The 27,092-nt window shown below is 40.2% G+C and overlaps 1 protein-coding gene across 3 annotated transcripts in view; it reads left to right on the top strand.

Moving 5' to 3' along the window:
• The window catches only part of ZNF521 (zinc finger protein 521), a 278,740-nt gene that overhangs the window by 235,552 nt on the left and 16,096 nt on the right, over positions 1-27,092 (top strand). For all 3 annotated transcript variants that reach the window (XM_060613482.3, XM_060613480.3, XM_060613481.3), the window contains 2 exons: positions 13,833-13,964; positions 16,637-16,752. In XM_060613482.3, the coding sequence (XP_060469465.1) occupies positions 13,833-13,964; positions 16,637-16,752 (248 nt within the window). The remainder of the gene's footprint in view (positions 1-13,832; positions 13,965-16,636; positions 16,753-27,092) is intronic.

The following is a 27,092-nucleotide window of genomic DNA, read 5'->3' as shown; positions in this document are numbered from 1 at the left end:
GTTAAGGCCACAGTGACTACTTTGATTTGGAATTTCCCTGCTGTTATCACTTTAAGACCGAATTTCTAATACTCATTTCAAAAGACAGATGCCCAGATTCTAGGTCCTCTGGGTGTCACTTGATTGCATTGTTCTTCTTGTTTCTTGTGCTGTTCCCTTTTGCGGGGGTGTCCACCTGTATCATGGGTGCCAATAGGTAGAAGAAGGAGCCTCAGAATGCATTAGTCAGGCAGGATGCCCATTGGTCGCTTCCTCATCAGTCACTTGCTTACACATAAGGGTGTTGTGACAGTCTTAAGTGTGTCTAATTCTCTAAAGTTTTTTTTTTTTTTTATTTAGTTCAAGTAGCTGGACCAATATTTAATTAAGAAAACTTCTCTTCCCATCCCAAGGAATGCAATTTAGTTTGTCACTGGGCATTTTTCTCATATAAGTATGTATACATGGTTGGTTATTGTGCTTGGTTGAAAATATTCTAAAAATATTTCCTGCCCTTCATTCTTTTGTGCACTTCCATATAATGCTACTCTGTATTTCACACCCTCGTTTGAATTTCTGAAACGTCTTTCCTCCAATATTCAGAAAAGAAGAAGTTTTCATTGTTGGCTCATGTCAGACTATTTGCCTCCTCTCTCATTCAACACTTACTATCCTACAATATTATAAAAACTACTTACTTTTCTTGAGATTGTCAGATATAAAAACTCTCATGCTAATCTCTGTCTTTAAGAAACCAAACATTGCTTCCGCTTTTCGGAAGCAAAGGAAGAGTAGAAGGCCAAGACATCACCGTGGGTCACCTTTTATCCCGGACTTTCATATTTTTATTTACTAACAATGAAATTGATAACTGAGCTAAATATGATTTTGAGATGGACATAAATTTTCAGAAAGGACATAAATTTTACAGTTGAATATCAAATTTCTACTTAGATTGTTCAAGACAGCTTTGGAATTCTCTGCTGATTGCATCACATCATGCAGGGACAAAGCAGACCTTTTAAATATATAAAATGTTGGGGCTCCTGAGTGGCTCTGTCGATTAAGGGTCCAACTCTTTCTGGCTCAGGTCACGATCTGCAAGATTGAACCCCGTGTTGGGCTCTGTGCTGACAGCTTGGAGCCTGTTTGGGATCCCCTCTCTCTCTCATTCTCTCTCTCTCTGCCCCTCTCACACTTGTGCTCTCTCTCACTCAAAAATAAATAATACACATTTTTAAAAAATAAAAAAACATATAAAATGTTTAAAGTCATTGATAGATATTTTAGTGATTTTTTTTCCAATAGATTTCTTTTTGTGTTAAAAATTATCAGCCTTCTTTATATTGACACAGTGTACAATATTTAAATTTTTAGAACAGATCTTGAATGAGCTGGTTCAGGTTTTAGAAAAATTGTCATAAAGATAGGGGATTAAAAATTTATTGTGCCCAAAGCATCTTTACAATTTGGCATTATAGTCTTAGGAATATTTAATAGCTTTGCAGAAGGTAATACAAGGAATTTCTATCTAAGAAAGAGCAATCCTTAATTATTATGTCTCATTCTTCATTTAACCGATACACTTAGTAACTAATCTATGGTTTTTGTTAGGTCCATTTCCTCATCTTTAGCTTTGGTTTTTGACCTAACAAAACACCTAAGAATATGTACTTTTCATACTTCCAAGCTAAGTAGAAATAAGAAATCTTTGTTACAACATAAATCTTTTGGCCTGTCTTCCTTCCTCCCTCCCTCCCTCCCTTCCTCCCCTCCTTCCTTCCTTCCTTCTTTCCTTCCTTCCTTGCTCCCTCCCTCCCTCCCCCACTCCTCTTCCTTCTCTTTTTCCCATCTCAACAGATAATAACTCTCTCACTTAGGTTGCTCTTGACTGACAGGAAACAGACAGAAGGAAATAGAAATGAGTGTGATTCATTGGTATGCCAGTAACATCTTGGCTTCAGCATAAAGTGCCTAGATGTGCTGGTGTATCCAGAATGATGCCCAAGAGAGAAAAGTAGGTTAGGAACATATTGAGCTAACCTATTTTCCATACATAAGTATGGCATTTCCTTTTTGGTAAGCCACACACTTAGAATATACATGCAGTCTCAGTTTCTTCCCAAATACTCAATTTAGCACCATATCAGGGAATGGTTCAGGAACTTAAAGATGAAGAATTCGCTACAGGCAGACTAGAATTAAGAAATCAGTCTTTGTTTCTGAATAATTATGATTCCATAAAGAAAAGCTCAAGTCCGGTCTCCACGGGATTTTAGGTGGCAATTTAACCAAATCAATAGGTTATTGCCATTGAGAGTTAAGCATCAACATTCTGCCATGGATGAGTTGTATCATCATGAGTGTTTCCTTCACAGGGACAGCTCAGGCCAAAGCACTTTACCGAGAATGGTGTTCCCTCGCTTCTCTGCAGAATCTGGAGATACAGGGAATTTAACTTTCAATACCAACAGGGGCTGCATATGAGTTAAGGCTTCACTTTGCTTCTGAAGAGAGAGGAGCACTCTCACAAGGGCAAGAGAAACTCTAACCATAGTTGGTCAGGAAATAGGGGATGAAGTGGATTGAAATAAATTTGGGCTTTGTCTTGTCGGGGAGCAAAGGAGTGACCAGGCAGCATGGAAATATAAATAACTCATTGCACATTACCAAAAGATCTAGAAAGACAGTAACTTACTTTGCGTAACTATCAACTTGAGTCTTTGTATTTAAGAGGGAGGAAACTTTTTTAAAGTGAGGGTTTGGTGGGACAGTGTGGTGTTGGATTCGGGAACGCTGAATTCTGGCACCGGCCGTGACCATACACTTTGCCGTCATAAGTGTGTCAGTTACTATATCTAGTCTCCATTTTCTCATCTTTTAAACAAGTCCATAGTTAATTAGATTGTCTCCATGGACATTCCTAACTTTGTCTAACATCCCAGCATTTAGCCAATTACATAACACTTACCCTTTCATTTTTTTTCCTATGCATTCCTGGTTTATTGCTTCTTCATTTTACATTAAAAAAAAAAAAAAAGCACAATGTCCTGGGATCTTTGAAAATACTTGAGCCAACAAATACAGTTTAGGGAGGTATTTATTAGAATATTTCTTAGTAAAAGGATAACGCCAAATCATGGTCAGCCAACTCTCCTGTGCCTTCACAATCAGGTTTCCCATATCACTTTTCAGATTTCTCTGAGCCTAGGGAGCATTATTTGCTTTTGGAGGGACGTTAATCACCTTATGGTAGTTTTATGCCATCCTCTATTTTTCTTTAAGCATAAAAGCTTTATCTAAAATATAGAATGGAAGAGGCAGCTGTATATAGGTTCCAACACTGTATATTTATTTTTCTTTTAAATGTGTTGCTGCAGTGTTTTTCCTTTGCTAATGTATTTTGACACCTTATAGTTGTAACCTGCTGTTCTCTTTAATTGCTTATTGTTATTAATTATATAGTGGTATCGTAGTTGGCTGCTTGAGCCACTTGGCTGTAAGGAAATTCATTTATCATTATTGCCGTTGGAGCTACAGAAAAGTGCCAGCACTCTATCCAGAGATGAATGTTTTTGAGCTCACATCCAGTAAAATTTTGAACATGGGTCAAATCCTTAAGTGTTTTTCTTTCTGCTGCTACCCTTTGCTTCTGCTGGTCTCTGCATCGAGTACCTTCATTTTCTCTTCTCTTTTGTTTTCAGTCCTAGATTTGCTGCCCTTTCAGTGAAGTTTATGTTATTCTCAGCACTCCATTTAGTGGCCTGTCCAAACCGTACCCTTTATTTCCTCCTCAAATACCTAACTGTAAATTTTCCTTCTTAGAATTTCTTTTAGAATGTGAATAACATTCCTGCCTTTACGATTTTGTTACAAGCACCTTTTATTTTAAATCAGTAATGCTGATTGGACGTTGTCTTAAGCCCCACCTTTCAATGAAAGTGATCATTATGCCTTTAAGAGTAACTATATACCGCTTCTACTCACACTATAAATAATCAGATATATTTCGATTCTCAAATTAGGAAACTGCCAGTAGAATGAATCAGTGAATGAATGAATGAATGAATGATATACATATACAACCATGGGGATGTGTACTTGCACACAGCCAGCTACTTCCTGATATCTGTAGTTTCTTTAAATGTGGGCTTAATTTAGAATTCATGACCCCACAGCTGTATGTGCCACAGAACAGCCAGGCCAGAGAGTTCCTGTGCCTTCTGGCAGCATGACATTAAATTCACACTAGTTAAGCCAACTTAAATTGAGCCTCCTTGAACCTTCCTAAATAAAACTAGTGGCCTTAATTACAATCAGGCAATTTAAAGGTTATGGAGCTCTAACTAGTACTGCAGTATATCACTTTAATAATGCACAGGAAAATTTCTCTAAGGGGTGGCATCGTTTGATTAGAAGAATTCAAGTTTCACAGCACATTTCCAATAAACTGTTTTTAGAAATCTTATTGCATTTATTGCACCATTACCTTTTTTTATTCTTCAAGGCCAAGTTTCTAAGGTCACACCAATAGAACAATAAAAATGTGAGTCATTTGCAAATAACGTGCAGTATTGTGATTTTTGCATTGCTGCTTAGGATTTTCTTAGTATTGCCACAAAGTAAAAGGAGGATATGGTCCCTTGGAAATATGAGATTCTTGCCCCTTCGTGCCCCACCTGTCACAGAGTTAACTTGTGCTTTGGTGCTGAACCCCGATTCTGAACACCACAGTTCAGATGACTTTGCAAAAAGTCATCAATAACATAAGTTTCTTAGATAATTAGCTTTGGAAATGCCTGACTAGTTTCTTGTCTTGAACCTAGTGCCCATGGCTGTTGAGATCCATAATATTTGCAGAAGCTGGTGAACCTCATTCCATTTCTTTTGTTTGTTTTGTTTTGCTGGGTTTTTTTTTTTTTATTTTGTTTTAAAATCATCAGCGATAGCAGGCTATGCTTTCTAGCAAAGATAAACAGCTTTCCAGTGTTTGGAGACTTTCTCCTTCAAATAACTCGTGGCTTTATGCCAAGAAGAAGAAGGTAAACAAAAGAAAAGGCCCTGACCCTTGCCATAAAGCCAGCACAGTAACACGAACACATACCTGATGAGAACCGTGTCCAGTGCGTGGCTCCCATGGCTGGCCCACTGCTGTGCGGAATTAATATTGACTGTTGCACTGTCTCAGTACTCCAAGATGTTTTCTTGATGGATTTAACGTTAAAGCAGGTTACATTTAGCTTCTTTCGATTTTACCAATTTATGGTTTGTTTGGTTTTTTGTACAGTACTTGAAGGTAAATCCCTGCACTTCTACCTGGGCCACAAGTCCCAGACGTGAGGCGTTAATAGTATGTATTTAATACCAAACAGGAGAAATTTTAAGCAAAGAGTGCAATCGATGCATACATCTGATTAAACCAGTTAGTTAAAAGAATGGAGCTTTGTAATATCAGAATACATAACTATTAATAAAAATTGTTTAAAAATATGTGTGAAGTAGAGATTTCTCTATGACTGAGGGCAAATAAAAGGTAAATATCCCTTCTTTCACATGGTTCTGTTTTTGTATTTCAGGTATAAAATGCATGATCACACTTCCCCTCTTTTTTTTATTATTTTTTATATGAAATTTATTGTCACATTGGTTTCCATACCGCACCCAGTGCTCATCCCAACAGGTGCCCTCCTCGATGCCCATCACCCTCCCTCCCCTCCCTCCCCCTCCCCCACCCGCCATCAACCCTCAGTTTGTTCTCAGTTTTTAAGAGTCTCTTATGCTTTGGCTCTCTCCCTCTCTAACCTCTTTTTTTTTTTTCTTCCCCTCCCCCCTGGTCTTCTGTTCAGTTTCTCAGGATCCACATAAGAGCGAAAACATATGGTATCTGTCTTTCTCTGTATGACTTATTTCACTTAGCATCACACTCTCCAGTTCCATCCACGTTGCTACAAAGGGCCGTATCTCATTCTTTCTCATTGCCACGTAGTATTCCATTGTCACACTTCCCCTCTTGAAACAGGAGATAAGTTTGGGCTCCTCAGTTTCTTGCCAGAGTTAAACTGGCAAATAAGGGCAGTTACTTTGTGAATGCTCTATTTGCCAGAGCATTTTCCTCTCATTTCAGGAAATAGCAAAGGCAAGCAGAATAAGGTAAATTTTGGCTAGTCCAAACGTGTCATCACATAGGGCTTAATGTACAAGGGAATGGAGCAAACTTTTTAAACAATTGATAAATAATTAATATCGTTTTGGTGTTCGTCGCGGCCTTTTCTTCTGATTGAAATTACATGTAGGACCAGCAAAATGCTTATTTCCCATAAATTCAATAAATATTTATTGAGTCCCAGCTATGAGCCGTGTACTGTTTTAGGTGCTTGGCGCACATCAATGCACAAAACAGACAAATGTCCTTGCCCTCCTGAAACTTGCCTTGTGGCACAAATTGATGAATAACCCCAAACTTAGTGCTTGGCACGCCCTCGTTCAGAGATATCCTGGGCTGCCATCCACCACTCTTTAATAGGCAAGGCAAGAACTGAAATGCATTACTGAATTGGAAGCATGCTGTTTCCAATCATATTGTGTGTCTAATTTATTATGCAAAAAGGAAGTAAATTTTTATAGTGTCTTGTGTGCTCAGAAACTTTGCTGTCACGGTAGAGAACATTGCAGCACTAAGGATTAGGTGGTGAAAACTTTGTAAAAGAATGAAGGTTACTTTCATGCATTCAAGCATGCATATATAAGGGGGAAAATTGAGTGTCAAGTAAACTGGACCCTTTTCGATGCAATACAGCCGCATATACGCAAGTTAAAGCTTTATGCAACAAGCTAATTTTTGGAAGCCACGCTGTTTTCTACCGGAGCAGATCTAAAGGATATATTTCAGACTTAGCTGGTCTCAGTCCTCACTCCTAACTCTGTTGCCACCCTTGCCTTTTTCAGGGCTAACAGTATTTCTTCTTTTCGTAGTTAAGAATACTTTTTCTTGGGGGGAGGGGGGGAGTGGAGCTCAAAGTGATTTTATCGGTGCATTACCAAAAACTCATTTTTTTAAATGAAAACATTTGGAGCCTAGGTTTTTACCTTGAAAGCTATTTGCTGGCACTGTATGCTTTCTCTGAGACTTCCACTGTGGGCTCATGTTTAAATTAGGAAAGTAGAGAAGAAAAGGCTGACGACCTGGAGGTACCAAAATACTGGTCAGGTTTGAAAGATATCTTTTCGTCTACCTGCTCATCCTTATTTTCAAATGTGTGCCAAAATATCGCTGCTGAGTCCCCACAGGTGAAGGGAAGCCACTTTTTTCAGTGGGTTGTTTGTTTTATTGTTTATTGTTTGAACAGCATTCCAGCGTTCTCTCCTACATGAGAATATTCAAATAACTATACCCACAACCGATAATAATAGCCAAGGAATTGGACAATACTGCATCTCAGAGCATCTAAAATCCCACTGCCTGCCTCTCCCATCCCGGCCCACCTGGACCTCCTGCTAGTTTCCAAGCTGCTGATGTTTATGGGGCTCCAGGCAGCCCCTGGGCTCTTTAAAATCTGCTGGGTACAATGCAGCCTACCCCAGTTGAATCATTTCCTGCTCCAGCCCTGCTGATAATGAGAAGTTCAAGACAGGAAATAACAGTGTCAATATCAGTGGCTTTGCTTATAAAGTCCAAAAGCACTGTAGCCTTTAAGACCATTGGCCAAAAACAGGTAGTAACGGAGTTAAATGCAGACTTGCACCTTGTAGGGCTCCTTGAAATAAAATTCTGGCGGAGACACGTGGGGTGCATATCATTTTGCTTTTCTCGAGATACCTAAGGGTGGCACGTGTGGATAGTCAGAGTCGAGGCACCTGGTGCTCATTTGCTCCTACTGTCCCCAATGCCCTTTCTCTCTTATTGTGAGGCTTATGCTTGTATCCTGTATTCCTCTCTTGTGTGGCATAGAAACACTGACAGTGGCAGACATTGCCATATTGCCAGTGAGAAAATCCAAGAAGGTGCTGGCGTCAGTCTTCAGGCAATGTTCGTTTTCGTGTTGAATTGTTCAAAAGAACAGAGCAGAGCTTTTTAACTAGTGAAGAAAAGGTTCACATAATATTCAGCACTCTCAAATTCTGCCTTACTTTGGGGGCTTAATGACTAATCTACTGGCAGACTTTGAGGCCTAAGTAATATTCTCCGTTGCCAAATTAGCACCTCAGTGTGTTTACGTTACAGTTGTGAAATATGTGCAGTATATAATACAACAAATTACAGTGGCCTGAGCCCTGGAAAGAGCTCGAGAGATGTGGTGGCTGTGCGTGTGGCAAATCACAGTACAGTCTGCCTATTTTTCTACTCCTGGTTTCTAGGGTGAGCCAATGTAGCCGAGGGGTGAGTTTTGTCATGTATGGCTTTTCTTTGTTACTCCTCAGACCCCTAGCTTATAAATGTGTGCTTGGAAATGAACTCAGGGAAGAGGAGAAGCAGAGTAAAGGGTTGGGGGTTGGGAATTGGTTTAGGGCATAGTTTTGTTGGATTTAAAAATATATATAAGGATATAGTGGTATACATGTTCGAACTGGAAAAATTACAACTGCAGGGCATTTGATTCCTCTGTTTGGATTCCAAGGGCAGAGTTTACTCCCACTCAGATCAGAGCTTTTAAGTATGGCCCCGGCCACATGATGATGCACCGAGAGGGGTTTGTATCTTTGGACTTTAGCCTATAGATTTATGCAGTGGAAGAGGCTGGAGGACCCTTCTGGCCAGTCTCGAGGGTAAATAAGAGAAGGAGTTCTACTTATAAACTGTTACAAATTGGTCCTCAGTAATGGCTGCCGTGTTGATCAGACGATATAAGGGGGCCCCCAGTGATTCCTGGGATAACAGCTGCATGTAAGTCAACCACTGAACATTTGCTTGTAGCTGCTCTAGATTTTTGTTTTTATTGAAGGAAAAGGAGTATAAACATGGGACACACAGTCTGGAGGCTGCTTAAAGGGTTTCTCTTGTTTAAAGCTTATATTGAAATGTCAGTGTCTAACAGTTGCCATGTCGGAGCTTATAATTTGAGTTGTGCTTGAACATCCAAATGGTAGCTGTTATTTTTTTCTCTTACAACATGGACTGACGAATAGTTGTGTTGGTCCAGGTTTTATAAATTGGAGAGATAGAAATTATCATTCCCCTCTGAACTGGCCTCAGACAAACAGATTTTGTTCTTACAGCACAAAGTTTTGTAAATGATTATCACGTTCCCTACATTGAGGTGGTATTGCAATTATGTATTCAGACTCATTTCCTTTGAAACATTGAAGAGTGGAGTAAATATTTACATTAGCATCAGTGTCTTCTGTGTGGACTTGATTCCTGTTAACATTTATGTTCGCGCTTAAATGAAGATTAACAAATGGAAGTAATTATTTTAGCTGAAATTTATATACATGTGAAATCATTTCTCAATTATGCCCACACCGTCATTGGTCATGCTTTAAAGCGGTTGACCAGGACAGGAAGTCGCTGGCCTCCAACATGTTCTCAGTGGTGAGAGCTTCACTCGTGCCTTTCCTGACCTTGGACCCACAGTGCTGGCCACACGCATGCTTCCCTCCACCAGTACATAACAAACAGGGGTTTTCTGGAAAGATGTGGGTTTATCCTGGAAGGTCCATGGTCTTCTCGTTCAATTGACTAATTGCGCTCTGATGTTTCTTTCTCCCTTTCCTTGTGCTAATTTCTGCTCTCCCATGTATTTGTTAGAATACTTTTCAGCCTAGTGTTTAGAACTGGAGTTTTTCTGTACTGCATAATATTGCTTATTTGCTATGTAACTTTTTGACAATCAGAATTGCGGTGTGGCCATCAATCTTTATTCGTAGGGTATGGAAAGGGTAGCAGTTTTAGTCTTTAACTTCCAAAGTCACCTACAAAGGCAAATTTTGCTCCCTGTGGAAAATCTAGAGACTATGGATAGGCAAAAAAGGGAAGAAAAATCTAGAAATTTCATCCATAGATCTCATCCATAACTCAATAAAAAAAATAGGGCTGCACTAGCCTATTATATCCTTAATGGAATATTGTAATGGTTATTAAATCAATTGACTCAGAATCTCTTTTTAATAAATGAGTCAGACTGTATTATCCAATTACTGTCAGCTGCTACCTTTCCGGAGAGCAGAAATGGTCACTTTGATTGAATTTTTAGGCTTTTGGCACCTTTACGAAGAAGGGAGATAAAAAGACAAGGTGCAAGTTGTGGCTTCCTCGGCAAAATCCTGAGTCTAAGGCTTAAGTTCACCTGCATTCGGAGGTGTTGATAGTGCCTCCCCATGAACATCAACTTGAAATTAAAACCACAGTGTCACTTTACAGCTCCTTACCACCTCATACCAGATAGCAAGAAGAAAGGAGAGAAACTCACTTTTGGAAGGAAACAGGGCATACCTAAGGTAGATCCCCCAGTACTAAGGATTTTTTAGAAAATTGTTTGAAAACTAACACACTGCTCTTAGCCACACAATGCAAATAGAGAATATATGGGAGCTGAGTTAAACAGAGACTCTGAATAAGGATAAACCTGTGAATTCATATTATAAATACGTTGTCTTAGTTTCCCAATACTATCTCTACCCTGTTCTTCAGTTGAACAGTATAAGATGGGTTCTGTTAACCAGTGGTAAAAGCGTTCTGGGTCCCCCTATCACTCACTCATTATCCATTTGACCCTGTGGAAATAAGCAAGTAGGAGCAGGGAGAAAGTGAGTAGGGAAGTTAATAAAAGTGGGAGAAATGTCTAGATGTGTTCACTTGTAGCTCGGAGCACACTAGCTTTTGCTGATCTATCATTTGCTGTGTAAGAATTCAGATATATTTTCTATCCTACTCAAATAGCTGGGAAAAGTCACTAGTTGGGAAAAAAAACCTCAAATGTAACTTAGAAATGAAAGGCAGGTAGAACCCCCAGCATCTTTTTTTTTTTCATATTAAAAAAATGTGCTTTAAACTGTAAACAGTTCTGAAAATGCCAGAAGCTATCGTTATGATCATTGGTATCCCTTAGTGCCTTCACCGGGTATGGGGTTCACGGCAACTAAGTCTGCACTAATCATGCATAAATGCTTTATCATTGTGTGCCACCGTTTTGTGAATTCACCTGACTAAATTTGGATTATGTAATGTTTTGTGATGGAGTGACTCTGTTCTTAGGATAGGAAATAAATAAAAATCGATGAAGACGTTTTCCTTGTATTCATACACATATATCTTTCTTCCTTTCTATTATTTTTTCAAACAAAATACTCATAGTCAAGAAAAAACATCACATTAAAGACCATTCTAACTTGCATAATTCACTTTGTGTTCATGCAACAGTCAGTCAATATCCCCAAGGAAGCCAGCCAGGCTTACATATATTACTTCACAAATATTGCGAGTTTAAGAATTCCGGAACAAATGTGTATACCTGTTCACACCCATAGGCTGCATCTTGGTTCTTGTGCAAAACACGTAATTTAAAGATGAAATAAAGACTCCTGGTTACCTTCTTACCACCAAAGTAAGGTATGCGGCATCGAGGAAACATTTAAATTTGTCAAGTATTTCTGATGATCAACTTACTGACCCAATTCCCTACAGTGGTGTTTCTTATATTTCTTAATATCTAAAATTCGGAAAATTTTTGGTGACTTTAGGATTAAAAAAAGAAAGAGAGAAAAGAACAGATGAAAACCCCTTGATCTTATATAATCCCTAAAGCTTTTTGTATAACCCCTTGTCATGTCAGTATGCACAATTAAACTCCTTCTTACATAATTATAATCAAGGAATTTACTGTGCCACCCAAATACAGAGTAGGTTTTTATCTCTTGTGAAATGTAGACAGTACTGGGTGGCTTAATTAGTGCTTTGCTTCTCTTTTTACAAATTCCAATCCTCTGCTTTAAAGACTCATACTTATGTGAGAAGAAAGATTAGGAATACAAATAGAGTGATTTTTACTCCTAGTTAGCTAATAATAATTCACTTTGTATTTGAGCCTTTGTGTTGCCAGTAATATCAGCTGGAGAAGGACTTACACATGCATGTTGTGTTGCATGGAAGGAAATACCTTTGAAGTATAGACTTGTTGCCCACATGGTACGAATACGTCTTTCACATTCCCTAGATCATTCACTAGTGATCCTTAGTAACATTTTTTATCACTGCAAATAGGAGAAGGTAAGAGTATAAGTTGATAACAAGCCAGGTTATATTGCAACCTCTCTGCCCTTACTCTGTCTGATAAGTCATTTGGGAGTAGTTGGTGAATGTCATAGCCTATTTGCTAAGATCATGGACCTTGAGGCCCGGATGCCTGGAGTTAAGTTCTGGCTCCACCAAATATTGACCCTGTGACTCAGGGTGAAAATCACTTACAGTCTCTGGGCCTCATTTTCCTCATCTGTAAAATGGGGCCACCAGTAGCTGTTAAATTAATGAATGTATATCTGGGCACTTAGAAGAGCAGTGTCTGAAATGCAGAAAACACTCCAGAAGTGTTGGGTTGTTCATTCCAGTGCTACTGGTTTTCGTTTCTTATAATTGCAAATTGAAATAAGTTGGACTAATCCTTAAATTTTAAGTTTCAGAAACATTTTAATGAGGAAATAGGCAATCTAAAAATAATGGCGTCTATCGACAACAGAAACTCTTCACATTATATAGCAATTATTATTACGTTGAAATATTTTTCTACCATCTTGTTCCTAAGATATCAAAGAAAAATCCAGGGCTAGTCAAAACTGAGCATGGAGCTCGTAGAAATTCCTTGGGAGAAAGACAGAGTCTAGATCACAGGGTAAAATTGAAACTATCTTACGAAGTAGAAGGAGCAATGAACTGAGAAGATATGGAGAACCGGGAGTACCCTGCATAAAAATAGCACTTGTAGGATAAACTATAAGCATTAATAATATTTCAAAATTGCCCAGAAATCTTGGGAATAGAAAAAGAAAGTTTGTGTCAATGGGAGTATCACTAAAAACCTTATAGTTAGAAATAGAAATTTGTAGGGGCGCCCAAGTGGCTCAGTCGTTTAAGCATTCGACTCTTGATTTCGGCTCAGGTCATGATCTCACAGTTCGTGCTGTGCTGACAGCATGGAACCTTCTTGGAATTCTCTCTCTCTCCCTCTCTTTCTCTGCCTCTCCGCCACTCATACTGGCTCTTGCTCTCTCTCTCTCTCTCAAAATAAATTAATAATCTTGAAAAAAAAAAGAAATATAAATTTGTAGAACATTCTAGGAAAACTAGAGGAGAGACTTAAGGAAGAAGCTGTCCATTTTCCTTGAGTCCGTTATTTTAGGACTTTGGAAATACACAGCCATAAAATCATGATAGTGAAAAAGAGATGCCTTATCAGTGACATCCTAATGATACCTTAAAAGCTTAACAAAATGCTTCACCCGGAAGATAAACACTGCCTTCTGATTCTCTTTGGAGTTTAAATTCCAGAAATGTTTTATGTTGATACAAATTCGTAGGTAATGTGAAATAAGAACCCACAACCATATATGCTACTATATATTTATATTTGGTGATGGAAGTAGTTTAACAGATGCAATTACACTTGTCCGTTAAAGATATGATGTGGGGGCACCTGGGTGGCTCAGTCGATTGAGCATCTGACTTCAGCTCAGGTCACGATCTCATCGTTCGTGAGTCCAAGCCCCACATCAGGCTCTCTGGTGTCAGCGCAGAGCCCGCTTTGTCCTTCTCTCTCTCTGCCCCTCCCCTGCTTGTGCTCTCTCAAAAATAAATAAAACATGTAGAAAAAAATTTTAAAAAGATATGATGTGTTTCAACTTTTCTGTTCATGTATTCTTCACAGATGAAGGACTGAACCATGAATGTAAACTCTGCAGCCAGACCTTCGACTCCCCTGCCAAACTCCAGTGCCATCTGATAGAGCACAGCTTCGAAGGGATGGGAGGTACCTTCAAGTGCCCCGTCTGCTTTACAGGTAGGAAACTCTAGAGAGCTTCACGGCCAGTTCCATGTCTTTCCTACCAAAGCATATTCCCACCGCAGTGGCCTTTTACGGATAGGACTTCTGTTCAATTTGGGGAGAAGATGTTTGATTTCTGCTTATTAGCATTATTGATTGCCGCCCACTTAAAGGCTCAAATGGGCAGGAAGGTTAACTGTCAGGATGAACAAATGGCATTTCAAGTTCTCTCAGAAGTTTGCACTTTTCCATTTGGAAAACGACATCCATGTTTTGTTCCCTTTTCTCCTCTCGGTGTGAAAAGGTTACCAAGGCAAGAGTGCCTGCACGAAGCTGCTTCTTAATCGCAAGACGTCTGACTACAAGTGCAGCCGTGTTGCCAGCCTATGTCTGTTACTTAAACTTGGAGAGTTTTCTAACATTTCCCATAAGAAATAAAAAGGTAACATTAAAACCCTCCCAAATTTTGGAGCTAGAAAACAGATTAGATGAACTGATTAGGTGAGGCGTTTATTTCCTATGAAATTGGATGGATTTTTAATATAAATTTACACTTTTAAGAAGAAACTTTCATTGGATGTTTTGGCTCTATAGTTTGCAGCAGCAGCAAAAAAACAAAAATGTAAATCAGAATCTATAATTTGAAGCCCATGGGGTTGAGATATGATCACACGTATTTCTGGTACTCCCCCCCCAACAGTGACAAAGTTATTTTGGAAAGTCCTTTGTGATTGTTTTGCATATGTCTTGAACTCAGTGGTCAAGCCCCTCAAGGCTATGTTCCCTTCTTACTTGTCAAAAAAAAAAAAAAAAAAAAAAAAAAAAAAAAAAAAAAAAGACCAAAACACAACAAAAATATATCCTTCTCTCAAAATTGACTTCTTTGTTTGCAGAGCAAGATCCCAGGCATTGATTATTAACCTTTACTACATTCAGTCTGTAGATTTCTGTCCTGTAACAAAAGAAGAGAGGGGCCATGTTCATTATACAGTTACTGCAAGTAGTTCTTGAATGTGTTAATGACATTTGCCTGTGAGCCTCCTTCTTTCAATAATTCCATCAGCCACTCCTTCTTTTGGAACTGTTTCGTTGTTGTTGTTGTTGTTCTTGTGCTTTCGATTTATATTTAAAAATATATATTGGGCTTGGGGGGTGCTTTTTAAAATTTATCTTTTTAAGTTTTTATTTAAATTCCAGTTAACATACAGTGTAATATTAGTTTCAGGTGTACAATTTAGCGATTCAGCATTTACATACATCACCCAGCGCTCGTCACAACAAATGAACGCCTTAATCCCCATCACCCATCTAGCCCATCCCCCGACCTGCTTCCCCTCTGGTAACCACCAATTTGTTCTCAGCAATTAAGATAAAATATATTGTTATATTTTTACCACAACATAGTATTTATCTTAAGATACAATGAGTCAGGAGTCTGGGTTCTTTATAAAAGCTCGTGGTAAGTCTTCATAAGGAAGACTGGGTCATAGATCTCATGACTGAGACCCCTAATAAAATAGTTATTTCATGTTGTAGCCAGAAGCCTCATAACATGTGCTAAGTTATATGGAGATCAGTTGCAAATCTGTATAAAAACCCCATTTCTTTTTGTTGATGTAGATAAGAGACAAAAATGCATTAATCATGAGTCGTCTGCATTTTCTGTGCTGACAGACCTGAATTGTTTCAGTGTATCTTGAAGTAATTTTAGAAATAACAATTAAAAAAAAAAGAACTTCCAATATAAAGCATGTTAGGTGGGAGCGAAGAAATCTGAGTAGTTTTTTAAGGTAATGAGAAATGTGATTAAAATGTATGACTCACAAGAACAATATTCTAATATTTTAGGTTGGCTGGCAATTAGAATAATTTTAATGATTAGAGTGGAGTCAAAGTCAAATGCCAACATCTTTAATAAATCCTCTCCCTGCCTATACAGATTAATATTGTAGATGCAAACTTTTTTAGGTCACAGTGCACCAGGCATCCATCAGAAGTCAGTTCTGCCAACCCAAACACTGCCTCTGGCATATACAATTTAATTATTAATAGTATGTCTCCTAGGTAAACTGTTACACAGTCTTAGGGCCTTGTTTTGTAGTCATTAAAATTGAACATGTTTATATTATTGAAACCCTTGCATTCAGTGTGTAGGCTGAGTTGATCTTAAAGTATCCAAAGAGAATTTACCTGCCGTTCTGTTTCACATTTATAGACAGTGCCCCAGAGTAGCTGTGGGATATAATTTTTAGCATTAACACATTTAAATAGAGAACTGTTTGCCAGCTATAACTTTAGGCAAATACAATAAGCAGGGTTTTGGCATCTATGATTTCTTAACCTGTGGGTTGCTGAGAAATAGGAGTCATTTCTGTTCAGACAGGGCTGTGCATTTGACAATTTTCAGCTTTATTTTTAAAAGATTTATAGGGAGCAGGGCCTCGATAAACCTTTACTTTGGAGCTGTTTGGGCTGAATTGGGTGCTTGGTAGAGTGCATCTTAACAAAAACCGGGGACCCAAGCATGACCAGATGTGACTCAGCCCTCCCCGGGGGCCTGGCAGTGGTCACACCCAGAAGGTGCGGCATTCAGTCCGCTCAGCCTGGGTCTGTTCACAGGGAGTCATTGACTGAGGGCATTTCAGAAAGAAAATAACCCAAGGTTCACCATCCTTTTATCATTTCAGTGTTTGTTCAAGCAAACAAGTTGCAGCAGCATATTTTCTCTGCCCATGGACAAGAAGACAAGATCTATGACTGCACACAATGTCCACAGAAGTTTTTCTTCCAAACAGAGCTGCAGGTAATGTCCCCACGAGGAGAACCGGGATTGAACTCAGTTGCTCTTCTTATAGGAAACAAGGGCATTTTAAATCTGGATTCACAGTATCACTCACCCTGGGCCACCATGATGCTCTGTGCGTATTGGGGCAAAGGGAGAATTAGAGGCTGGATTAACAGACACCAAAGTAATTTTGCCTCTGGCTGCTGTCAATCATAAAAAGAACTAGAACAGACCTATAATTGGACCTTCTGACCCAGTGTGATAGGCTTAGAGGTCAGGTTTATTGGACTATGGGATCATTCACCTTGCTGTTATGGCCCATTCTCCCCAATCCTGTTTTATTCATGTTCTGTTCCCAATGGACTCCAAGCTGGATGGATGTCCAAGTCATTGTTATCCTGAGGGGCTTGAAATTGGAAGGGAGAGGGGAAGAGAAGAAAGAAGCTGTACTCTTGTCCAGTATGTTTCTTCCACATAATGGAAGAAAATAATTATTACTTAGGAACAGCCTCGTAGTTAAAACTTTGGCATCCAAAGACATCAGGTTTAGCCTTGAGTGTCCCACTTGCTAGGTATATGACTTTGCACTGGTGCATAATGTCTCTGAACCTTGGATATGAAGAAATGCTAGACGGGTGTAACACTTATGGGGTTGTTGTTAGGTAACATGAAGTAATAGGTCTGAATCTAAGGTACCAACTATAAAATATAATACAAATGTTTGGTTGGTTTTATTACTCTTAGCAATAGACTAGTAGTTAAAATATGGGTAAGAGACCTGGATTCTATCCTAGAAATGTTACTTATTGTGAAAGGAAAATAAGTCTTTTTTTTTCTTCTGCTACTTCACCTGAAAAATGGGCATAATACTTACCCTTATTTTTGTGACAAAATGATAGGAGTGACATGTTTTTGTTAAATTTTACTGGTGCCCTTGGAGGAGAATGAGTTCGAACTTAAAATTATTTTATTATTATGAGCATTATTATTAACAATGATTAACAATAAAGTTATTTAGCCTGAACTGGGGGGGGGGGGTAATTATTTTTCGCATTGAATCTCTTAAGCCAGGTCTGGTTAAGCAGGAACCCACCGTCCCCCCTGCCCCCCCCCCCCCCCCACACACACACTCCTTAGTTTTTCATCGTACACTGTAGACCCTGAGACAGCTTTGTACCTCTTTGGGCTCTGGGGAAGCCAGATTAATGTGAACTATGTGTCAAAATAAGAAATTTACAGTTTATCATCTGTTGTTCTATAAGTAAACAAATAGCAAATTAAGGAGGTGAAATAAAAAAATCTATGAAAGAATGGGTGAGCCCATTGTCATAGTGGTGTCAGTGGACTGAAATTAAAGTTGCTGTCTTACTTTTTATCACTTCTCAATAGCTATCTACTCTGTCACATCTGTTTGGGATATCTACTCTGACACAGACTGTTGTCAGAAAGTGTATCTTCTTAATACAACCTTAATTTCTGTTTCAAAATATATTCTTATTGCCAGATGTTTGAAAAGATAAGTCCTTTGGGTTTTTAGGACTCTGTAAAGGATATGGCCAATATACCTAGTGATACTTAGCAATGTAAACTGTGGAGCAGAATTAATAATAGCTTAAAATCAAAGTTGTAGAGATTCTATAGAGACTGACTTCTCTCTCATGTTCTTGAAAAAAGTTTGCAACAAATTTGCACTTTTGTACTGTTATTAGTAGATTTCTAATACAGCTAACCTGTTGGTAAGACTTTGGTGGGTGTCTTTCATTAAAAGAACCCAACACTATGGCCGTAGTAGCCTGTACCCCTCCATAGCACAGACAAAGCTGAGCAATTATCCACATCCTTCAGGACTCCAGGTTTCTTTTATAGTATACTTTAGGGTTTCGTGAAGCATACGGTATTCATTCTGTTCTACAATTAGTCTAGACCTGTGGTTTTCAAACTCTTTGAGCTCAGGATGTCTTTACACTTAAAATGATTGATGACCACAAGGGCCTATGATTTGTGCAGCTTACTATCTATTGATATTCCCATATTAGAAATCAAACTTGAGAGAAGTTTTAAACACAAGAATATACACACCTGCGATTCTACTAGCTGTCAGAGAGATGATGTCACCACTTATCCCTTGTCAAGTCACCTGTAGGAAACTCCACTCTGCGCTCATGAGATGATGAGGGTGTAAAGGGCAAATGATGTCTTAATGCTACTGTGAAAATAGTCTTGACATAACAGACCCCTGGAGAGGATCCAGGAGACCCCAGAAGTCCCTGAGCCACACTTTGAGAACTGTTGGTATGAAAGATACAATACAAAACCTACAACTCTTCCTGAGTCTTTAGGATCTTAGAAGGTCAAACCTGTCTCAAAATATTCCTGACTCATTCATTCAGATTGTGATCTGGGTCACAAGAAGACTTATTCCACAATCCAAAGCTGTGAGCACTCTTTTTCCAATCCCATTACCCAGAATCATACATGGTCTTGATATGAATACCCAGGTTCAATATACGCATCATCCCTTAGATAAAAGTTTTTTTTTTTATAGTTAGTATGTGATCATTTTTACAAAGCTAATATCAACCATCATTGAAATATCTATGTAAGTCTATTTTCTAAAGTCCTGACAGTGGCTTTTGGTTTCAATACATTAAGAAAAATGGATCAGAGTTAACTTTACTTTTTCTCGTTTTGAGAGTATTTGGATTTTTATGCTTTACCCTCAGGGGTTCACAGTCCTGTACATTTGCTTTCATTACCCAAATTAGCTTTACACCTGGGCTTAGAGGATGGAATTAATGTAATTTTTAAAGATTGATTTCTTTTATTTCCTGCATGAAAAGTGGGCATGGTAAGTGTACCAAAACCATAATAGTTTTGTTAATTTCTAGAAGGAAGGGGAAAATTGACTGAAATTAAGGTAACAATAGAAAATAAGATCGGTAACCAAAATAATAAGAATAGAAAAATGACAAATGAAGCCATTTTATCAGCTCACTGTAGTTCACACTGTGGTAAGTAAAATGAGTGCAAGTTTTAAAATTGACATATGTCATACATACCACTTGAAGTCATCTGTTTGTTTATGCCACTGAAGTTCAGAAAGGCAGACTTTTCGTAAGAGGTTATGAAACGAAACGCCCACAAACTGAAATCCAATGGAAGATTGAAAGCATATAGTTTATTTGATTCTTCTGTCAGAGTGAGAATACTAGGGCAAGTCAAGGGTGAGCATTTCAAAATTGCCTCATAACAATGGTATGTCTTTCAGTGGTGTGGTGCATAAATGATTTCATGAACATAAAATTAATTTACATTTATTTCGCTACTTATGCCCAGTTAAAAATGTGAAACCATTTTTTTGTGTGTGTGTGAATAGAAGTGCTTTGTGGGGTATAAAATTATATACCCAACACACACACACACACACGGGGGTATGTTATTTTCATTGATATTTGCCTACAACGCCAGTCAGAACTCAGATAATTCCTTATTATGCACTGTCCATCTTCAGGACACCAATGATTCAGACATCATCTTTTGGACATCACAGACCACAATTCCTTTTAGAATTAAATGAGACAAAACCTCTACTTCTATGGAACACTCAATCTAAGACACACCTTTTGCCAGTATGGAAGCTATACGCTTCACATGACCCCTAAACCTTTCTTACCGAAAGTATTCATTCCAGTTTAGAGATATATAATGTGCAGTTATTGGCAAGGTAGTCTTTCTTCTTTGGTAGAGTTTTCCCTCACTTTTGCAAGCAATTCTAATCTATTTCTGTCTTGCATGCCGGTAGGGAAGATGTGCTTTGGAATAAAAGTGTATTATTGGAACTAAATGAACATTTTGTTATTTTAAAAGCAAATGAATATATTGAATGTTTCACAAGTTTTCCTAATAGACCTCACAACTTTTTCTGCAGCACTTAAGGAAGCTGCTTTGAGCGAGGGATGGTCTGGTCCAAGAATAATATCCTACAATGCATATTTGTATCCAAAGTGGTTTATACAGGTGTGAGCAAGTGGTGTGTTTGTAAAAATGCTGCTGAATAGGCCACTTTCTTTCAATATACTAATTACTGTTTAATTGGTGCCTCTAGACAAGCTACAATTCAATAGCAGTGATCAAATCATTCCCTTCCAACGTGTCTCGTAGAAAGTTCCATCAGGCACCATGTTACGAATGTAATGAATGTTGAGGGAATTTCAGCAGGAGGGAGAGACGGAATTGGCCTGGGTGAACTTCAGGCTCTGAGATTCTGGTATTTGAATTCCTTTTGAATCAAAGGTTATTTTGATACACAGCCCTTCCCTCCTTAAGCTCACGAATGCAGTGTTTTCCACATTCAAAATGCAGCTGACATTCTGAGGGATACACCATGATTTTCGGGTATCACTTCTTTTTCAGTATGTAATTGTCTCTTCAGCTGTTTTTCTCCTCTTTCCCACCAGATCACCTCATCTGGATGCCTTTTTTTCACACCGCAGCTTAACTGGTGCTCAAGTTTTACGGTCATATTTCTGAAAGAAAATGATGCAGCGCACATAGGATGGGCTGTAAAAGACAACAGTACAGCGTGGCCATGTGGCTGCTGAGCCAGTCACTGGGTCACTTGCTAACTTAGCTGTTTCCTTAAACTAGGCTTTTAATCAATTTAATACAAATCTGTGTCTCAAGTTATTAAATAATACATGATGAGACATTTAGGAGTCATAGTCAAAATCACAAGCCCTATGCTATTTACTACTATTGTCCCAGTGCCATTGTTAATTAAGGAGCATATTTATTAATTCAAATATTTGTAAAATTACCACGTCATCATTTTAAATCGACCATGGTCCCAATCACTCTATGACATATAAAAAATAATTAGAAATATATCACATTTATAGTCTCCTAGAAAAGATAAGACAACGCAGATGATTAAACATTATATGAGCTAATATGTAGTCAATGGTTATAAGTATTCCAAAAGAAGATGCTTATTCTCCAGCTGGGAGACTCAAGAAAGACCTCATGTGGGAGGTGTTCAAGCTGGTTCTGAAGGATGGAAATGATTCTGATATCTGTGATTATGGGAGACTTAGCCACCCATAAAGTCTCCAGCGGTTAGTAGTTTAAAAAATAGTTTTCATTAGTTTTTTTTTTTTCATTTGTTTTAATTTGCTACCAATTCCCTACAGGCAGCTTAGTACAAGGGAAAAAGCATGAGTTACGGAGAAAAATCACCAGAGTTTGATTGACAGGGTCACCGTCACTTACAAGCTGTTATTGACTGTGTGCTTCAGTTTTATCATCTGTACAATGGGCCCATAGGCAACAACAAGGCCTCACACCTAACTCTCAGGATCGTGGTGAGAGTGCAGCTGAGTAGGCGACACAGAACACTCCGTGCAGGGTGTGGAGAAAGACAGGCACTGGGCAGACATTGGCCCCCTGACCCTCTCTCCCTGCTCGCTAGTGCTGACCTAAGTAAACCTAATCAGGAGTCATCATCACTCAGAAATAAAATGTCTGCCTCAAACACGTCAGAATTTTCCTTAGTTCTCTGCTCTAGTTCTACCAGAATAATTTCCCAGTTAATCATACCTTGACATAGTTTCATGTTAATTGGTTTCCAGGTAAAAATTCTCATTTTTAAACATTCATCTTTTTCACGGGATTAAAGAATCTTGGGCTTTTTTCTTTCCCTTTTTCCTTTTAGCATATAACCGTAAAACAAAACATTTACGTTTGCTTTCAGAAATGTGTTTCAAAACAACCTGACCCTTCTCTCCATATACCTCAAATGAAGGACGTGTAGCGGAAACAAAAGTTTTATCTTGCTCCCTCCACCAAAGACAAGGTGGGGTCTGGATGTGATGTGGCGGGGCGGGTGGGGGGGGGGGGGGTGGGTGAGGGTTTGCTCTAGCTCGTTGTCATATTTTTCTCTGAGTAAGGCCGATCCTCTATTGCAAACAGGAAGAATGGAAAAGTGTGCGTTTAAAGCTGTAAGAAGTGCCCTAAAACTATTTTGCCCCGGATACTCCTCACAAACCGTTCTGTATTTTTCAGTTGTCCTGTTTTTATTTCTAATGGAGTTTGAGATTGCTTTCACTATCCCCACTCCAACTCTAAGACTCAACACCCTGTCCTGCCTTGCTTCTCATCGTACGGCCTTCCTTTAGGAACCCCAGCCTGGAAGATTTGCCCGTTACTGTGTCTGGGTGGACTCCAGCGCTGGGCTCCAGAGTGGTCCTCTGGGAGGATAGCTGATGTGGGGGGCGTACTTCCTGCCTCTTCCTGGGTGGTTCATGCTTCCTGGTACCTTAGCTCTCCAGTTCCTCAGATCCTTTGGAGCTCTGTGTGTCTCTTGTTCTTGGGGCTGAAATCACAGCCCCTAAACACACCACATAGCCTCAGGGATCTCAGGAGCATAAATTGTGTCAAGTGAGCATGTGGGTCTGGAACTGGTCTGTTTCTCCACCACCTCATTTCTCTGCTTTGTGGGCCTGCGGGGCTTTTGAAGTAAATTGGTGCTACACCAACTTCCACTTAATTTGCTCAGTGGTTAAATTGATCTATCTCTTTTATTTGATCGAATCTCCAGGAACTGAATCATTTGCATTGATTTATTGATTGGTGCTATGTTTTCACCATTACTTTTGATCACTTTCAGCTGTTAATATTGGATAATTCAATCAGGATTGATTGGCCTTACCATTGAAGGCAGAAAGTTAATCATATAGGACAAAGAAATAGGACACAGCTAACCTCAGTTTGACTGTTATTCATTCTCTCTCCCTCTCCCTCTCTCTCCCTCCATCCCTCCCTCCGTCCCTCCCTTCCCCCTTCCCCACCCCCTCTCTCTTCCTATCATCTATGCAGTAGCACAAAGCTAAGGTTTTTCTTGAGCAAAGAAGGGAGTTTAAAATTTTATAGCATTCACAATGCATCTAAAGACGAGGTAGCTTTATTTTGCTCTTTTATAAAACTGCTTCTAGAAATTAAGCAAGCGTACGGAAAGATAGAGAAGCATGATTGTCACAATGAACTCATTTGGACTAAATGAGTAAATGCATTTTCAATTACCCGTTTTGTACCAATAAATGCCTAATCTGCGTGTGCATGCTTGGAGGCACAACATGGGCTCACCTTTTTCTAAATTTGGCCCTCACTGCTTCACCATGTGTCCTGCTAGTCAAATGCTCAAGAATCAAGTGGTTAATATGACCGAAGTAGGGGCAGCAGAGGTGATAGCAATAAGCCAAAGCCACTTTATTTACATCTGAGTCGTCTCTACAACACCCCAGCTCAGTTTTTAAAAATTCTCCATCCATTAATTTCTTGATGTTCATATCGATGGCTGGTTTTCGCTATTAAAAGATGGAGCACCACCTCCTCGTTCTAGGAGTCATTCCCTCCTCCAACAGCCCTGTTGTTAGCGATCTGCCATTACATTATTTTTTTGTCTGGCCCAGAGTTGACGACAGATGGCCATCTCCGAACTGCCATCAGTGCGACTTTATGGAGCATCCAGCTAGGGTGTACTGAAGAGCACTGTGGCCAGTTCCACAGCCCCCTCCCTCCCCACCCCCTGGAAATGTTCATCACCTCTGCCATATTCTGCCTTGGCTGGGCTTTGCTGGCCCTGCCACCTTGTATGTCGCCAAGACAGCCTGCTGCCGCAGCGCCAGAAGATCTGCCTCCTTTAGGAACGAGAAACTGCGGGCATGATTGTCCTGTAAAGACAGAGCTCTGTCTCACCACGTTTTCAGTCAGATCCTTTGGAGAGACCTGGAAATCCAAATTTCTAGAACATTCTGCAATCCGGAGAGGCACGTTAAATTCCCACATATGTTCCTATTTTAGATGTTTGCTCCACACACGGATCAGCTTCCTCACATTAGCAGAGACAAAATGCCAAGAATAGAGCCTTTGTGTTTACAAACTTTTACCGACTATTGGAAAACACCACCCCCATAACCAACTGTTGTGACAATTAGAGAAAGAGAGATGGTAATCATGGACTTCAACTATAAATCCCCTGAAATGAGCAAAGAATTCATTCCCGCGCCTTCTGATCCATCGATGTGGCGATCCATCGGACAGCCGCGCGAAATGAGCTGTTGCTGTGCATTTGGAGAAAGATTGATAGGCTGCTCTTGATCGAGTTTGCTAAGGCAAGGCAGCTTCAGAGCCAAGCGTGTATTTTAAGAGGAATTCACATTTGTATCCTTTATTGTTATATTTGCAGCGAATCTACAGCTCGGAACAGGCTCTGCCCTGCAGCTATGAAAGAGTAAGTTCCCCTTATTGGAGAGAGAGAGCAGTGTTCTGTAAAAGCCTGAGATGTGGCGGGTGAGATGAATAGTGCTTAAAAGCAGTGCTCGCTCGCGGTGCTGTCATTTAGAACAGCAACTCCAAGGCTTTAAACGGGAGTGAAAGGCAGGGTAAACGAGTCCTTTAAAAGCGGTGAAATTTTAAACTGCCTAAAATAACAGACCTCCTTCATTGATAACTTCATCGAATGCGCGAGTGGGAGAACTAACCAACTGGGCAAGAACTGCCTTCCCGTAAGAGGAGGAGAAAGTGCGCGAAAGGGAGGCTCTTCCCGGGTACCCAGGGTGTCTGAGAGGTGGGCATCTTTCTTTCGCGCCCGCCCCCTCCTGCTTTGATTCCGTTCCCCGGCTGACAGAAGACCACCTCTCACTGGAAACCCGAATCACCCGTGAAAGGTTTCCTTTTCTGACATCGCCAAAACTTAATTTTGTAATTATCTGACTTACACCACTGGGCACATCTGCTAAGTTTGCGCGCCTTCTAGACACATAAAAGGCTACCGGGATACCATTAAATAGCAGCAGTGAGCTTTGCTGTGCTTTGAGTTTATAAGGGTGAAAGGTGATTGGGCAGGAAACTAGAACAGTCTATTTGCTGTGAGCCAGGCGCTAAGACCTCACTCCCATACTCAGTTATAATTCATGATGGTACTGGTGGGAAGCCCTCATCCCTCTGTGGAGTTAATGCATCTCCACTGAAGCCTGCTGAGAGCACCCTGCGTCTCCGCCCACCATCTGTGCCTTCGCTTGCAAGCTTTCTCTCTCTCTTTCTCACTTTTTCCTGAGATCTCGGAAACGTTGTCGGGCCACTACTGCTTTGTTAAAGGTGGCGCTCCAAAACGGGACTGTCCTGGAACTAGGAGAAGAGCTGGAAGGGATGCATTACGGTGTCGTTTAATGTCTCACGTAGAACACGGACAGGCGGCAATGGCCTTAAACCAATCGCTGACTCTGGGAGCCGGGGATGTGCTGCCAATCGCCGATTAGTAAGGGGCACCCATGGTCTGAGCGCGACAGGAGGCCGGGGACAGCAGACAAGGTGTGCGTTGCGATTGGAGTCACGTCTGTCCTGAACCTGAGTTCAGAGTCCAGAGTTGGATCTGAGAAATGTGCATGCCCTCTGTCCCGTGGCTCAGGTCAGCCGGTGGCGTGAGCGCCAACCCGGTCCCCCACATGCTGCCCCATCTGCAATGTGACGCCCCCCAACTCTGAGGACCAGAGCTAATTGCCTCGGGGCTCCGCAAGCCTGTGCTCAAAATGCCCTAACCCCGGGCTTCGCAGAACCCCTCTTACACACTCTGGTGATCTGCGTGGTGCAAGCCACCTTCTGAAGTAGAATGAGCAGAGACACCCAGCTCCAAAACTGGCTGCAGCCCAGAGCCCCAGAGCTGGCAGGGAGACTTGTTCCCTGCCTGTCCCATCCCCTCAGGGGGCCTCCCGCCCCACTCCCCACTCCCACACTCGGCGGGGAGCCCAGAGGGTGACCGGACAGGAGGGCACAGCCTGTTAAAACGAAAGATGATACTGCCCCTCCCGGTTCACAGCGGACCCAGGATTAATTTGTAATGTTTCACAATCTGTGCTCTTAACATCGTCTGTTGTTAAAAGATAAATCAAATTCAGGCCTGAAATACCAGTGTATGAATTTAACAGATGTGATGCCATAGGGGACCTACTGTGTTATAAGCTGCAGAAATGGCCTTTTTATGCCTCAGACTTGGGCTTATTCCAAAGAGGCTTTAGAACTACAGCAGCGGGGTGAGAGGTCACACATTAAGACAGTAGCACCCACACGTAATTCGGCCTTGTGTGTAATTGGTTCAAAATCTCATCCTGATGTCTGGGTGGTATTACATCGTCTCGCTCACCCTCCGAAGGGAAAGTAAGGCAAGAGTGGCTGTACTCACTGTCCAGGTTTTCCTGGGTGAAAGATCACTTTGAGATGACACAGCTGAGTAGTCAGCCTGAAATCCTGGTTGGTATTTTATTAATTTTGCACCAAGATAAATCCTGAAATTCTGACAAACTCCA

This window comes from Panthera onca, chromosome D3, assembly GCF_046562875.1.
Source record: "Panthera onca isolate mPanOnc1 chromosome D3, mPanOnc1 haplotype 2, whole genome shotgun sequence".
NCBI classification, from domain to species: Eukaryota; Metazoa; Chordata; class Mammalia; order Carnivora; family Felidae; genus Panthera; species Panthera onca.
The sequence above is the reverse complement of the archived record's forward strand: the minus strand, read 5'-3'. Positions and strand labels throughout refer to the sequence as shown.